The sequence below is a fragment of the Sphaerodactylus townsendi genome, unplaced genomic scaffold, assembly GCF_021028975.2.
Source record: "Sphaerodactylus townsendi isolate TG3544 unplaced genomic scaffold, MPM_Stown_v2.3 scaffold_121, whole genome shotgun sequence".
NCBI classification, from domain to species: Eukaryota; Metazoa; Chordata; class Lepidosauria; order Squamata; family Sphaerodactylidae; genus Sphaerodactylus; species Sphaerodactylus townsendi.
In genome coordinates, this window is record NW_025949749.1 from 1 (window position 1) to 16,414 (window position 16,414).

At 43.3% G+C, this 16,414-nt stretch overlaps 1 protein-coding gene across 1 annotated transcript; it reads right to left on the reverse strand.

Moving 5' to 3' along the window:
* Positions 1–108: 108 nt before the first annotated feature.
* LOC125424848 (outer mitochondrial transmembrane helix translocase) lies at positions 109–4,520 on the reverse strand (the record flags this gene model as incomplete). Its single annotated transcript, XM_048482286.1, has 4 exons — positions 4,221–4,520; positions 1,839–2,013; positions 1,046–1,144; positions 109–229 (listed from the first exon to the last, which is right to left on the reverse strand). Coding segments are annotated over exons 2-4 (382 nt in total), but the record flags the coding sequence as incomplete, so codon positions are not given.
* Positions 4,521–16,414: the final 11,894 nt, after the last annotated feature.

Here is a 16,414-nt window from a genome sequence, read left to right on the forward strand (position 1 = left end):
AGCATGGCCAATTGGCCATGCTGACAGAGGCTGATGGGAATTGTAGTTCCTGAACATCTGGAGAGCCACAGGTTCCCTACCCCTGATCTAGAACATTTCCATCCTTACCTTTTGGTGGCTGTAACAGTCTGGAGTTCTGAAACAAATGTTTCTTCCTGATTGGCAAAATGACGGTATCCTTCAGGTCTGTAATAATGTCATCTAAACCTGCAATATCACTCCACGTTACCTAAGGCACAAATATAGTGTTATGAAAATTACACAGTCATTCTTGGGCTATATTCTTAGATCACTAAAGACGCTCAGGCAAGTTCACATTCTGAGCTCTCTGAAACTTATGGCCAAAAATAGAACTATACAAATGTAGATGTAATACATATGAGAAAAAGGGCTATTCTGAGACACAAAACAAAAAAAGGAAGGCAGGTCATGTTCTATTAGTGATTCATGTTGGTTTAAAGGTAGCAGTTTCCAAGGTACAAGTGTGCTCTATAATTGGCCCTGAGGAAAAGTCTTCTTTACCTGTTTCTCTTCCAAGATACAAAATAGATTATTTCCTAGCAGAACTAACAGGAAAACTGGTAACTTAGAATAAGAAGAGTTTGGATTTATACCCCACCTTTCTCTCCTGCAAGGAGACTCAAGGTGGCCTACAAGTTCCTTTCCCTTCCTCTCCCCACAACAGACATCTTGTGAGGTAGGTGGGGCTAAGAAAGTTCCAAAGAACTGTGACTAGCCCAAAGTCACCCAGAAGGAATGTAGGAGTGCAGAAACACATCTGGTTCACCAGATAAGCCTCTGCCACTCAGGTGAAGGAGTGGGGAATCAAACCGGGTTTTCCAGTTTAGAATCCACCTGCTCTTAACCACGACACCACGCTGGCTTTCTTAGTAAACTGTTAAGAGATTCTCAATTATTAAAGTGTAACTTCTTCAAGAACAAAAATAGCCATATGTACCAAGGTCTATCTCAAACATTATACTATACATTCCTTCTCTAAAGTACCTCTTCTTCAAACTGTGGCAAAAATGAGAGAGACTCTTACATGCATGCTAAGAGGGTCTACGAGGTGTGCAGCAATGCTCATTTCATACTCTGTAAGCTTCACATTTTTCACACCTATTTGTTTCATTAACTTCTCTGCCTGTAAAGAAAAAAAGCATTCAGTCACATAACTTGTTCTTTTCAGATTTTTTTTTTAAAAAAGGAAGTTGTTACATGGGGATGTGAATATCCAGTAAATTTCAAATCAAGATTTCTATTAACAGGATCCCAACATTTGGCCTTGTTTGCACACAGATCCTATTTTCTCCTTTTAAAAATGAAAATGCAGCCGTTACATATAAGTGAAATAGATAAAATAAAATGGGTTCAGTGTCTCAGACTGCTATCCTAAGATGATGAACTGGAGAAGTTCAAGATGCGAACGAAGCCCCTACACAAGCATATCATGAGGAGCTGCTGGCCCAACATCAATGTGATGCCAAATCAAAACTGGTGCCAGCATGATTATGCTACTGCAGGGGGTCAGACTTGCGGGGCTCTGGAGCTGTTTCAGAAGAGAAGTGAGTTAAGAACCATCTTAAGCTTTTGCAGCCAGGGATCCCAGCCTTGATTTGAGTGTAACATTACACCAGCCCAATGAGAGAAAAATAGAAACCACCCTCCCACATACACCTTTCTGCCTTTCTTGGCAGCCATGAAAAGCTTAAGATTCCAAGTAACTCTGCAGCCAATCACAGTAGCTGACAAGCAAATAATTATCTTTTTATGTTCCCAAAAGATTATTTAAATACAGCCAGGCACACAGAAGACAAATTTTTACTATCAGGTCCTACCTGTTTCTGAGCTTCTACTTTTTGTTTCCTGGTGGGATCAATTGCATCTACCATCCATTTAATGGTGAAATAGGTCACAGCACCAAATATCGTCAGCCGGAAAATTAAGCCGACAACTTCATTCCGGCTCAACGGGCGAGAAAAAGCTTCAGCATGTACCATTTTGCTTTTACACCTAGGCAGAAAGAAAAAAGGTTACAGACTAATATATAGTCTTAGAAAGCTGCAATAACTGTCTTTTTAAGGGACATTACCAGATAAGAATTACAACTACTATGTTATGGTCAGTGGTAAGAATAGCAAAGCGATCCACTGCCAGCTTACAAATATTTCTCCTCAGCCCTTCCTACTCCAACTTCTGCTGAGCATGCTGACAGTCTGATAAATAAAGCTAGTGATCCACAAGGTTTCTGAAATTATTTCCATACATTGCAAATCTATGGCACACTATAAACCTGAGTAAAACTCAAGTTTTCAGAAAAACCTGGAAAAAATTCACAAAAACAATAAACACACAACACACCAAAGCAAAATAGTGAGTTGTTAAAACCACCCCATAAAGTAGAAACAATGCCTGTAGCCTTAAGAAATGAATGCCCACTGAGATCTTATGTGTCACGGGCTGACTGTCAAGGACGAACAGAAGACAGGGTGCAGCTGATAGATATTTACTGCAGGTTAGACACAGGTCAGAAATGTCTCTTAAGGCATGACAAGGCGCTAGTTAGAGTTCAGTCTGAGAACCAGTAAGCAAGCTCACCACTCCACCAGGTCATCACAATCCAAAACACAAATCCAAAAAGCAGATCCAGGGGGCAAAGTCCAAGGGTCGTTACCAGAAAGCAGGCTTTTCTGAGCTATCCACGGAACCGAAGCAGAGTAGCCATTGAGGTGACAAATTGCCTTCTGCAAAAACACACCGGCTGCGAGCTGTCTCTTATCAGTGTGAGGGCGGAAATGCTGAAGGAACGTCAGTCGAGCTGATCGTCTACGCTCAGCTAATTCAAGGCGTAATCGTTGGCGATGCTGCTCTAAAGGGGTGGGTGAACCGGGAGGACTGTTTGCTTGGGGTGCTGAGGGTGGACTCTGAGAAAGTCCTAACTTCGAGGGCCCCACAAAGGACTCTGGATCAACAGCTGGTTCATCCTCGTCTGATGAACAGCTGCTCACGCCTCCACTCCTGAAACATTCCTTCTCTGTCAGTGGGGGGATTAACAGGGGTGTGTGGTAGGCTGCTTTCAACTTCGTGTCCAATACAGAGGGAGAACCGATCGTGACACCATGAGCCTATGTTCTGAGATCTTGATGGTCATTTTAGATTGCTAAGCAACGATAACAATTTTGACAAGCCTTGGCTTCTGTCAATTAGTGGTGCCTCTGGGTAGACTGTGTAGTCTGGGAGGCCATCACAGCCCGATCCCTGGCACTGGCCTAGGCCATTGGATGACTCACTACTGTGCATGACTTGGCCCCACAGCAGCCACCTTACAACTCATTTAGACAATCTACTAGTAGACAATCTACAATTATATGGCGTTCTCATTCCCTCTTCCTTTAATCACCTCCTCAAAACAATGTTTTCATGATGCTCTTGTTAATACCTACCTTCAGCTTCAGCAGATCTAATATCTCAGAGTATTTCCTTACATTAATCCCTCCCTACTGTTACACTGCAGGGCAGGTCTTCGTTCCTGTACTTTCAGTTCAATTCTATAATGCAAAACTAAAAGTGAAAGAGATGGCTGAGAGCTTGTGCTTCAGCTTTTCAGACTCAGCAAGCTGCTTGATCTCAGACCATGTTTCCCAGACTGCTACAAAGATCGAATCAGCTGTGTGGTGACTACAATTTGTGTGGATTAGATATATGGAAAAACAGAAGTCAATCGCTCCCACAAAATAATGCACATTTCAAAATCGGTAGAGTGCATGTCCACAAAATAACTTCTTGGATGCATGCAATATATCAAACACACCTCAATCTTTAAAAGAAAACCATATTGAGGACCTACATCATATAATAACAAACTGAGAAAAGGCACTGTAATACTCTTTAAAAAGACAATCTGATGGGGACACACTGACAATAAGTTTGTATCAAGAGGGCTCTAGTTCGATCCTCCATTTGCCAGTAACTTACAAAATTACCCTCTAAAAAGTCACATTCTGTCTCAACTTCAATTCTCCACCTCCAAAGCAACTCCAACCAATTTTGAATGTATGTGCAACCATCACTGCAAAACATCCAATACTATTAGGAGCAAGGATTACCAGCATACTTACAAAGGGATGTTTTGAGTAGAATGTAGGGAGGGAATCGAAACGGGCCGGTGAACTCTCCGCTACAGCCGTGCTAGAAGGAGGGATGAATATGACCTTTCTTACCTTTGATGGGGAAAGAACAGCGACTGACAAAGGCAGCACGAAGGAAGGACAGAAGGAAATGAGTGGGAGGGAGATTCGCCGTTGCTGTTCCCAAGCCACACGGCTCTAAGGCTTGTGCAGAGGCCTGGTTGGGAAGAGAGTGGCAAGCAGGCCGCCCTGGCCTGGCCACATGAGCGCCAGCGGGGAATGTGAAAGCGAAAGGGGCCTCTGCCGGGAATGCCGCCCGGTGACCTTCCCCCTCTTCCTGCTACCCGGACCAAGGAAAGCCTTAAGGCGAGGGCGATGCTCTTTGCAAGAACAGCGGCGGATACTCACCCCCAGCCAGTTGCAGGAGCGAAGGAAAAGGAAGAGGCTTCCGCAAAACCCTCCAGGAGGCCTCGCCGCGCTCGCGCCCAGTCCTAGAGCCGCCGGTGAATTCTTTCCCCCTCAGTTCCGGAGCTCCGACACGAAGGTTCCGCCTGCAAAGAAGACCCAATACAGCCGCCGCGTCCTGAACGGCTTCCCTGCGGGGTCGCGCAGCGCTATTCTTAAGGGCTCTCGAGCAGAGACAGCTCAGCTCTGAGCATGTTTATTCGGATGAAAGCCTCGCTGCGTTCCATCCGAGAAGTGTGAATACCCCTGCGTTTCTTTGCTGTGGTTAATGGCAGGCACCCCTAACAGTACCCTTAGCACACAGGTTTAGGAATAAACATTTCGCATGGCTTTAAAGCCCGCTAAATAACCTTAGTTATTTAGCTGTCTCTTGGGGAGGGGCTTGGACAGATTTATGGAGGAGAAGTCGATTTATGGCTACCAATCTTGATCCTCTTTGATCTGAGATTGCAAATGCCTTAACAGACCAGGTGATCGGGAGCAACAGCCGCAGAAGGCCATTGCGTTCACATCCTACATGTGAGCTCCCAAAGGCACCTGGTGGGCCACTGCGAGTAGCAGAGAGCTGGACTAGATGGACTTTGGTCTGATCCAGCTGGCTTGTTCTTATGTTCTTATGTTCTTAGTCTGGTCGCGAGATTTGTTGTACATGTACTGCAGGTGCGTACAACCTGTAGTGTGTGTTGTACATGTACCGGAGGTGCGTACAACCTGTAGTGTGTATGCCTGGTTTTTCTTCGTACAGGTCGATCATGTGATCTAAACTCCACCGTTATCAAGGTACCAGTCCCCAAGTTTATAGTCAAAGTAAACTTATTGGTATACAAATACATATAGACTGAAGAAACAGTCACTATAAGGGGTCACTTGCAATTGCAAATCTCCAGTTGGGCCTGTATATCTCCCAGAATTACACCTGATTTTCAGAGGACATAGATCAGCAGAAAATGACTACTTTAGAGGAGACATTATGGCATTAAACCCGGCTGAGGTTCCTCTCCACCTCCCCCCAAATCTCACCTTCCCTAGGCTCCATTCACAAATATCTGGGAATGTCCCAACCTCATAACAAGATTGTTCTGAGGATAAAATGGGGAAGGGAGAATTATGTACTTGGCTCTGAGCTCCTTGGGATAAAAATGTGCCAGAGAGTTAGCATACTGTACAACTCCACTTTTTCCCCTCCCTTGGGGAATCCTGTGTTTGGAACAACAGTGGGAGTGGGACACCTGGGTGTTCAACATGTGAAGCTTTCCTCAGATAACCAATGTCCATCTTTGACTGTCAACCAGTTGACTATCTACTTTAAAAGACTACATATTTTCTCAACTTTTTATGAAGCAGGACAGGTTATGGAATTATGGAAAACATAATAGAAACCATAATTTAAAAGAAACACGAAATGCTGAGAAGTTCTGGTGTCTTAGTTCACTTTAACGTATTTTATATAGATTTTGATGGAATATTCTGAAATTGTTAGGAAATTTGTATGTGAAAGTTTATGCCTGCAATGAGACACTAGAGCCTCCTCCTCCCCTCCCCTGGCCTTTATATTTGTGCATTTATGGATGGATGGATGTGTAGAAAAAAATTGTGTAACTTACAAAATTGAAGGGTCCAGTGGGCCTTTCCTGATTTTTCTCCACAACTGTAAAGGCTGAAAGCTACAAAAATAAAGATGAAAGCTAAGATTCTCAGCAGGCCAAGTCCACCAGATCCACATTTTTGCTGAATGTTTACCTTTGGAACAATACATTTTCCCTAAAGCTACTTGCTGTCCTTATCAATCTTATAGAGGTGAATTACAACCTATCCAGGTACAAGTGCAACCTGCCTAAAATATAGCACAAAGATGGTAATTGTCTGCAAGTGTAAAGTGTTGTAGAGTGCCACATTCTAGTTGAATTACATGGCCTTGATTCTCAAGGGACTCCACTATCACAGGCTATAGTCAGAGCAGAATATCATAGCCAGGTCTGAGTTGGGAAATACCCGGAGATTCCTGGGGACAGTGGAATTTGGGGAGGGGTATAGTTCCCTGTATAATTCCACTCTCCAAAGCAGCTGTTTACCCCCTTCCTGCATGGCCAATTGGCCATGCAGGAATGATAATTTCAAATCCTGAACATCTAGCTGGGTTCCTGAGGGGCAATCTCTGTCATCTGGAAATCAGTTTGAATTCCAGGCCCCGACTAGAGGTTAGCAATCCAGCCCCTGTGCAGAATAATCTGTTATGTCTTCACATTGGGATTCTGAGCTTTAACAAACAAATTGTATGAATCAGACATTCAGAAATAAATCCAGTAGTGGCAGAGTTTCTACTCTCCAAAAAGATTTAGTAGTTTTATTGCTGTAAATAGTACATGGTTCTACAAAAAGAGAGTTAAATAAATTACATTCAAATATTTCTTACCTTCCCCAGTGGATCCATGCTTTTATAAGTGAAATAGTCAGTTACCATCTAAGCACTAATGAGGTCTAAAACAGTTAATCAGTAAATCCATTCGTTCACCTCCATTCTAAACCCCTCATCCCGCTCCTCATCCTTTATTAGAAACGCGTGAATTATGTATCTAGGTACAGCAAATTATACTAACAGCAATAATGTGTCTTCATGCTATAACGGGTTAAAAAATCCAGTGAGTCATATTATATAATAGATGTGTGACCTGTTTATGCATAAGACAATGGTTTTATGACTAATACATACATAATAATACCTTAGGCGTAGGATAAGCAGGCAGACATAAAAGCTGGCCAAGCATATCCAACATAGCTAAAGCTTGGTTTTTCAGCTAGTGTACTGTGGAGCAATGCCAGGTTAGAACTGATTTTGCCAGCTGTACGCAGGCTGAAAATGTCATCATGAGATAGGCTTGAACATTGGCCTGCATAACTGAAACTGTTCTTCTTTGAAGAAAGGTAATGTTCTCAATGTATCTTGAAACAAAAACATGTGAGTTCAGAGGTGCTGCATTGGTTGTAGATTGCCAACCTCCAGGTGGGGTCTACAGTTCTCTTGGAACCACAGTTGATCTCCACCCCAGAGTTCAGTTCCCCTGGAGAAAACGGCTGATTTGGAGGTGGACACAATGACAGGTGCTATATCATCACATCCCCTTTCCCCAAGCTCCACCCTCAAATTGTCAGGAATTTCTCAACCTGAAGTTGGCAGTCTTCTCAATTCTTCTTTTGCCATTCTTCACCTGGTCTTAAGCTAATTCCCATGGCACAGAAGGGCGTTACATATGCAGATAAGTTTAGTTTCCACCTGTGGATTCCACCTGTGGATGAAGGCTTTTTTTCAGCTGATCCTTCAACAACTGGACAGATCTACAATTTGTGTCTGTACATTCACAATGCTCCAATATCGCTTCAAATGGCCCCCTTCTGGTGTTTACTCATGGTGAATATTATTGGTCACTGTAATTGCAAAATATAGCTAATTAGATTATAATCTGAGTGGTTCTTTTTGATCTAGCATGTAGGGGTGAGCCCGCGAACCCAGCAGAACCGCAGATAGAGCGCATGGAATGCCTGTGCCAGCTGCGGCCTTCTGGGCGCACACGCTCCCCCACCCCCCGGTCCCCTGTGAGTCACAGGTCATGAACTACCTGACTCACAGTCACCAGGTATCCCAGACAAAGGGACAAAAGGGCTCTTGCCCCCAGGTATGGATTAGACCCAGATGCGGACGCTTCCTCCTGCACGTAGCAGCCCCATGAGATCATGCATCACATGATGATCTCCCGCTCTCCCGCTCTCCTGCCTATTCACCTCCTTTACACGCCCCCAGAGAAACCCTAATAAAAGGTGCCAGGGACTAGCACACGGCAGAGTAGCCAGGCCCACGGATCAGAGCTATCGGATCCAAGGACCGCGCTTCCTGCTGCTGGCTCTCTCCACCGGATGATATCACCGTGTCTCGCCTCTTCCTTGCGACCCCCGCGGGCCGACTTCACTAGCATGTGACTGCGTGTACTTGAAAAATAAAAAATGTGGCATTAAACTGAGAACTGATCCTGCAGCAGAATGCTCAGGTGAATATTATTTCTTCACCCTCTTTCTACCAAGGACCACTTTCTAAAACCACTTCAAGTCAACTCGATTGATTGAAAGGCAGCTTGTTTGAGCAAAAACCAGATCATGGAAGCATACTCACAAGAAAATATAGGCCTTTGGTGCTTCTGTGCCATGGGAATTAGCTTAAGATCAGGTGAAGAATGGCAAAAGAAGAATTGAGAGGACTGATTGCAGCTCTGCAATGTATTTTTCTTGTGGTTTTCTGTTTGCAGGGGAAACTCCTGCTGTGAAGCGTCCCCAGCTGCGCTGATCCGATCTGCCAGTTTGTCCGCCCATCACTTCCTTTTTGTTTTTATACAACCTCCCTCTGCCACTTGTTTCATGTGTGGTACCACCTTGGGTCTATTGATAATGCAATAGACCATATCAATTTCATGGGTCCATTGCAATATCAATAGACGTGCAGCATGATGTTTTTTTAAAAAGCCATTTTAATTCTGTTGTGTGGGTGAAGGAAGGAGCTGGCAACCCAAGGGAAGCATGATGCATCCAAATTCCCCTTTGCCATCCCTGCAAAAGGAAGGAAAAAATAGACTTTTCCTGGTTTTGGAAACCGTGGAGCTGCTCTGATCTGACAGTGCCATGACTTCCAAAGAGGCCAAAATGAGTGCATAGTTGAGAATCCAACCCGAAAGGACTGTGAGCTTAAAGTAAGGCAGACCACAAAAGGCCATAATGTCAGAGCATTACATGAAGAAGCAAACAGTTGCAATTTTGCAGTGCATGAATATAAAGTGATCTCATGAGTTCATCACTCAGATGTTACACTCTATATGCTTATGTGAACAGCTTTGTATTTTGGATTAAGAGGGGCTGCATTGTGAACTAATCACTGTTGCAAATGAACAGGCATTTGCAGTAATGGTGGAGCACCCACACAGGATTTCTTTCTCCACCCCTCACACTAACCAAAGGCTTTTTTGCTGGCTTAAACAAAATTGTAGTAGGTACACTGTTATAGTTTCCCACCCACATTCAGGCTAGAAGGAGGACAGTTGATTTTTATACCCCATTTTTTTCTATCTTAAGGAGTCTCAAAGCAACTTACAATCACAATTCCTTCCTCTTCCCACAACAGGCATCTTGTGAGGTAGGTGGGGCTGAGAAAGCTCTGAGAGAACTATGACTGGCCCAAGGTCATCCAGCAGGCTTCATGTGGAGGAGCAGAACCCAGTTCTCCAGATTAGAGTTTGCCACTTTTAACCATCTCACCACACTGACTAACCCACTTTGACTTTGTGGAAGGGCCATAGCTTAGTGGTAGAACATCTGTTTGGCATGCAGAAGGTTCCAGGTTCAATCTTTTCAATCATTTCCAAATAAAAGGGTAAGGAAGAAGGTGACATAAAAGCCTTTCACTTGAAAACCTGGAGAGCTGCTGTCAGTTTTAGTAAGTACTGACTTTGATAGAATCTGATTCACTACAAAGCAACTTCGTGTCACTCCAATGTTTATGGAAACAGTAGATCAAAGCAGATTCTGGAAGTAGGAAAAGAGGGAGAAACATGGAAGAAAAAGAGGGAGAAACATGAAAGAAAGAGAAACCTGTTCTTCCTCTGAATTCAGTGCAATGCCACAAACAGTCTTTTTGAAGCACTGACAGTTAACATGATATAACAGAAGCTAACCCTATAACGAAGAATGTTTGATTGTTGAAACTTATTTGTAGTGATTTTATTAATTGGTCTTTAAGTACTAATCACTTTTCACTAAGATCAAATGTAGTATCTTTGTGTAATTCGTGGTGAGCTTAAAAAAGTTACATGCTGCAATCATCTGAAGATACAAAGGAAAAGCAGTACTTTTAAAAACTGGAGTTTGTTTTTTAAGTGGAATTACTTGCTGGATAATATACAAGACCATTAAGACAGTTTTCTTTATTTCAGAAAAAAAAGCTGTCTCCATATTTTTGTGTGGACACGGAAAGACTAATGTGTGTGGAGACATATGTGTGCGCACACACACACTTTTCCTTTTGATGGATATTTTCTCTTCATTTGCATCTCAATCAGATCTTCTATCTGATCTGCTAATTAGTCCTGGTAAACCTGGACTTTTATCACCATTGGATACTTATGCAATACATATTTTTAATTCCATTGAAATATTTATTAGTAATCATCAGTAGTTGTCATTTTAGTATGTATAGAATATATAGTGGTGTGACACACATATACCACCCCTCCCCGAGCCCAAAAGGGGAGTGGGTGGTAGAGAAACTAATTTAAATAAATAATGAACTGACCCTATATGTATCTGACCTGCAATAAACTGGATGACAACGAATCCTTAGTATCCCAAAGATAACATTTCATGCAGTACCTTGATCCTGTTTGATTAGGTGACGCTGCAGTTATGAAGGCCAATTGGCCATGCTGGCAGGGGCTGATGGGAATTATAGTCCATGAACATCTGGAGAGCTGCAGGTTGTAGACCCCTGTCCTAGTGAAAGTGAAGCTGAATTCTATGCCTGATGACATTGATTCCTTTTTGATAATGTGGCTGACATAGGAATGTGTGGATTCTGACCTCCTTTAATCCCACAAAAGTAGTATGCCAGTTCTTATCAATGATGTGGAGCACAACAGTTTCCAGAATCGCCTATATTTTTCCTTGGAAAATTTTCTGCCCCACACATGTAGACATCTGTTTATCTACAACTGTCAGTGCTGTTGTGCTGCAAAGCAATTATGTGAGCTGGGCTAAATGTGGGTTATGAACAGTGGTGGGATTCAGCCTATTCCCAATTTGCACCTATTTGGTAGAACCGGTAGCTAATTTTTTGTCTAGTTCAGAGAATGGTTGTAATCCCACCACTGAGTCCTTCCGGAACCAGTTGTTTAATTATTTGAATCCTACCACTGGATATGAACCACAGAAGTCTCAGTGCTTTAACATGGTCCAAGCACATGTGGTAAAGACATTTCCCAGGCTTACACACGACCTTGTTTTGCTAACTTTATTTACAGATATACCTTATTGATTGAAATTTGTATTGGAATGTTTTCTGAGACAATTTTTTCCTATATTGCTGGTCCTTATGAACCACAGTTGTTCAGGAATTGAATAGGTACAAAACAGCAGTGCCAGAATGTTGCTGTTTTAGTCATTATACCAGTATAAAGAAACAAATATACATCTTATGCCATTCTAAAGATGCTGTAACTCTTATTCAGCATCCTGTGAGATGCCTCCTGAAATCATTTTCTCCAGCCGCTGAGGGTGGGTGAGTTAATTGAAGAGAACCAGAGATACTTAAAATGCACTGGTGACCTGAGTGTGAATGCGGTAACCCACGTGGTCGAAAGCGCCATAAAGGCGGAGACGAAATTGTGCGGATAATAACATCTGGTGGAGATCGCCAGCAGCGGGGCGCGGAATGAGGTCGAAAGTGTTCCTAAAGCGAATCTCCCAGCGTGCTGGTTCCGCAAGCACCTTTTATTGTATTGATTGATTCTATTGAAGGCGATGTAGAGGAGGAGGATAATGGAGGGAGTTCAGCGGAGAAGCGGGAGAGTCCGGAGATCATCATGTGATGCATGATCTCACCACTGGCTACGTCTTGCGGAGGAGGGCGTAAAGCGTCTGAGCTAATCACCTGCAGGGGCAAGACCATTGTCCCTATAGCGCCCGGTGACGGTGAGCCAGGCAGTTCATGACGCGTGACTGCATAGAGGGGGGGATAGAGGTAGAGTGGGGAGTGCGGTCACGACCAGAAGGCCGTGGAGTCGGCTGGTGTGCCAGCGTTCTACCGCGGTGCTGCTGGGTCGAGCCCGGTTCTACATCTCCTCCTTTTACATTTTAGAGGGAAGGCCGAAATGCAAAGGCGATTTAGGGGGGGGACGGCTTGTCTCCTCAGCTGTTTGGTCGAGTTGACGAGCTGCTTCAGTGCAACGCATTAGAACTTGGCTGCGGGGCAGGGGAAAGTCGAGGGGCTTCTTACACACGTTACAGGCAATATTAGATACACATTGAACGAAACAAGACCCGACGATGAGGCATACAATCAAACCAATGCAGAGCTGTATGATAGCACTCAACCATCCTCCCGGCAGCCAGCCCCACAGGGCTGACCTGTTGGCCTAGTGCACAGCGGAAGGACTAGGTGCCAACTCACCCTTGCTAGAACAGGAGGTAACTGCTTGCAGTATAAGAAAAAGAAACACTCAGACAGTAGATTTCGTTCCAACAGGAATACTTTATCTTTTCTTTCTCAAAGGAACAAAATAACAATGTTTTACTCATCTAACTATCCACTCTCTACTCTAACAACAATCTGAGCTGAAGACCTGTAAGGAATTGGAAAGGAAGGAGGAAGTGCTGAATTGGGTGAATACCGATCTTCTTATATAGTTTTGGTAAATCAGCGAAATCATTAGCTAGATGATCTAATCATCCTGGCCTGTGACAGCTTTTCACTTCGCTATAGCGAAGCTGTTACATGCCACCAATCACTGCAGAACCAGACAGAGGCTCGGGCAGCTACCAATTCTGCTGACTTCAGTTACATGCCAATCACTGCAGACCCAGACAGAGAGGCTCAGAGCCTTTTACAATTCTGCTGACTGTTTCACATTCCAGTCATTCTGAATAGCCAGCATATATGACCACCTTGCAGAGATTTTTCAATATCCATGACATTGCCTTCTCATATCTACGGATTTGGAATGTTGCCTCATTACATAATATTTACAAACAAAATAATTACAAAACAAAGTTAAATTCACATTATTTACACTCATTACATAGTTAGTACATAGTCAGTACACAGAGTTACTTATTTCACTCATTTTGTACAGAGTACGCAAGAACCAGGTGTACATCTGCTAAACCCAAACCAAACACCAAGAGTCATTATGTATGTGTTTTTTTTGTATTGGTAATGGCTTTGTTAAGATGTCGGCTATGTTTGCAGATGATTCACAAGTGCTGCAAAAGCTTAATCATATTTGAAGGCTGTATCCAGTTGTTTTACATTTTGGAATTTCCACAGCCTACATGTTTAATCTGACTTTTAAGGTTTTGGTTCTCTGCCATGGCCTAGCTATACATGTCTGTGAGTCTTCAAAACTTCATTACTAGAGTTGTTCACATTTCTTCACCCGAAGGTCTTTTAGCAGCTGCGCCGACCCATTGTAACTGCATTGCATGCCTCATTGCAAAGGAAAAGCCACATACTCTGCACTCAGCGAGTTGAAGTGGCGCAACGCGTTGTTTTGTTTCGAGATCTCCAACAAATGTCGGATGGCTGCCGTATTGCATATAATAACCACTCGCGGCTTACATCCTGGTCACTCTCTGCAAATGGAAGCTGTCGCATACACCGCACTAAGTCCTTGTTGTTTTGGTTAGAAAGAGTGTAAACCATAGTTAGCGAGTTCCTTCAAATAGCTTGAATTACTCATTTTTAGCCCTGCCAGTCTGCTTTTGCTCAGTAGGTTTTGCAACTGTTCATGCTTAATCAGCAAACCTACAGCAAAAGCTATGTCTGGTCTTGTCCAGTTAGCAATGGCAATGCGGCAGGCTGCCAGGTAAAGAAGCGATATAGGTACGCTGTGCCTTTCAAATGCTTTGCCTGTTATCTTGCTTACAAAAATCCAGCCACCATTAGGGGTTTTACATTGCCACTTTGGCATCTTGCAGACCAGCTTTTTTGTACTTGAAATACACCCTCTATCTTTTGTTGTTTTTGTATAATCAGAAACACATCCCTTCTTCAGATTTACTGACTTGAATACCCAGGTATTTAGCTTTTAGATACCCCAAGTCTTTCAGCTTAAAAGTGTTTACTTCAACTTCGGTGTAAAGTTGTTTGATTTGGTTGTCTGTTTTTGCAACCACGCAGAGATCATCAACATAAATAATCGAAAATGATTACATTCATCACACCAGTACCTCACTGAGTATATATATATGAGCATCGGCCACACTTTGAGGTCAAATTTCATTTCACACGCAATGCTTTGTGTAGCATGCACCTGTTCCAACATCCTGGCTGACTGTTCCAGCCCATTACAGAAGCTTTGTTGAGCTTATAAACTTTATCAACTTGTTGTTCATGCTCATAACCTGGTGCTTGCTTCATGTATATGGTCCTCTTGCAAATCCTGCATTTAAATAAGCTGTATTTCAAAATCAAAGTGCCTCATTTTAAAGTCTCTTTGCTCAGCCAATGAGCAATCCCACTAATCTTCGTGGATTCTGCCTTTGCAGTGGAGTGCATAAATTAGTCTGATCATAACTGTCCAAACTTTGTTTGAAGCCTGTCGCGACTAATCTTGCTTTATATTTGCAAGAGTCCCGCCGAGTGCATGAGGATTCACTTCAGCAAGCGCTGTATGCCATCTTTGCACCTATGATGCGGCTATCAGTAGGTTTATCAGCAACAATGTTAAACACTTTTAAGTTCACCAAGGATTCAAACTCATTGTCCATAGCCTGATTCCATTTTTCCTGTTCCTCCGAATTGGGACATTTTCAACTTATATCATGGAGAACAGCTTGTGGTTCTGTCCTAATTAGCACTCTCTCACTTCTTGTACCATAAAACCTTTTTTGGTGGTATGCCTTTATTTGCTCTTTCTGATCTGCGTGGGTATAGCTATTTCTCAGTTTGCTCAGCCCCCCCTCCTCTCCTGGCTTCCCTTCACTGATCACTACATCCATACTGTTCCTGCATTTATTTGCTTAAGGCTCCAGCGGAGCAGATGTGTGACCTTGAACGGGGAGTGGGGGGGGTTATGTGCTGTCACTAGGTACTGTGTCATGGCTTACTGGTGGTAAAGAACACTTCAGAGTTTTGATGCACATGTTCCTACAACCTGCATGCTTTTCAAAGTTGGCACGCGTGCGAGATATGCAATTCTTCCACTCTTGACCCAATGAAATCTATAGCGCTTTTACGGTATTCCTCGCATATCTACACCACAAAGCGCCAGTCTCTGCGCATTTCTTTTGGCAGCTCCTTTTCCGTTGCTGTGTCTGGGGGTGAGGGCGTTATGGCAGCTCCCAAATATTCTAAAGGTGTTTCAGGGAAGGCCTTTTTGCCAAACATTCTGAAAAAATGGTGTTTTCATTGATGCTTGAACTCCACAACCCTGTTTATTACATGTGGCAGCTAAGACAGCCTCTCCCCAGAAATGGAATGGAACAGCGTCATTTATCATGCAATCCGCATTGTTTGAAGAATGCCCTGAATCTCCTCCTCCATGCCCGTAGCCATTTTCAGCCCGGGACTCGGAGCCGGATTTAATTCTCCTGTTATTTCAATACCTTTCTGTGTCAGCCATGTTTGGAATTTGTTCCCCATGAACTCACACGCCTCCTGTCAGATTGCAGGCGAAGCCACCTTGTGAGGAACCTCCGTTCAATAAAATGAGACCCATTCCTTAAACCTTGTAAAGGCTTCATCCTTAAGATTTCAACAGCATTAAGCAGTAAGGAGATATCTCTGCTATAATCATCCAATCAACCTTGAAATATATATCGTGCACCCCTTCCGGCCCTTGATTGGAAAAGGACCAGCTAAGTCTGCATGGACTAAGTTCAAATGGTCTTTCCATTTGTCCAATCGCCGCTAGCTTTTTGGGGATTGGATAGGATTTCACATATAACCCACATACAGACTGAACAGGTCTAGGAATGCTTTACCAGGCTTTACACACTCAAATCCCACATGCGCACTTTGCCAACTTCTGCTTGATGGTGGCAAAGAGCTTGCGTAATCCTACCGGACTCTG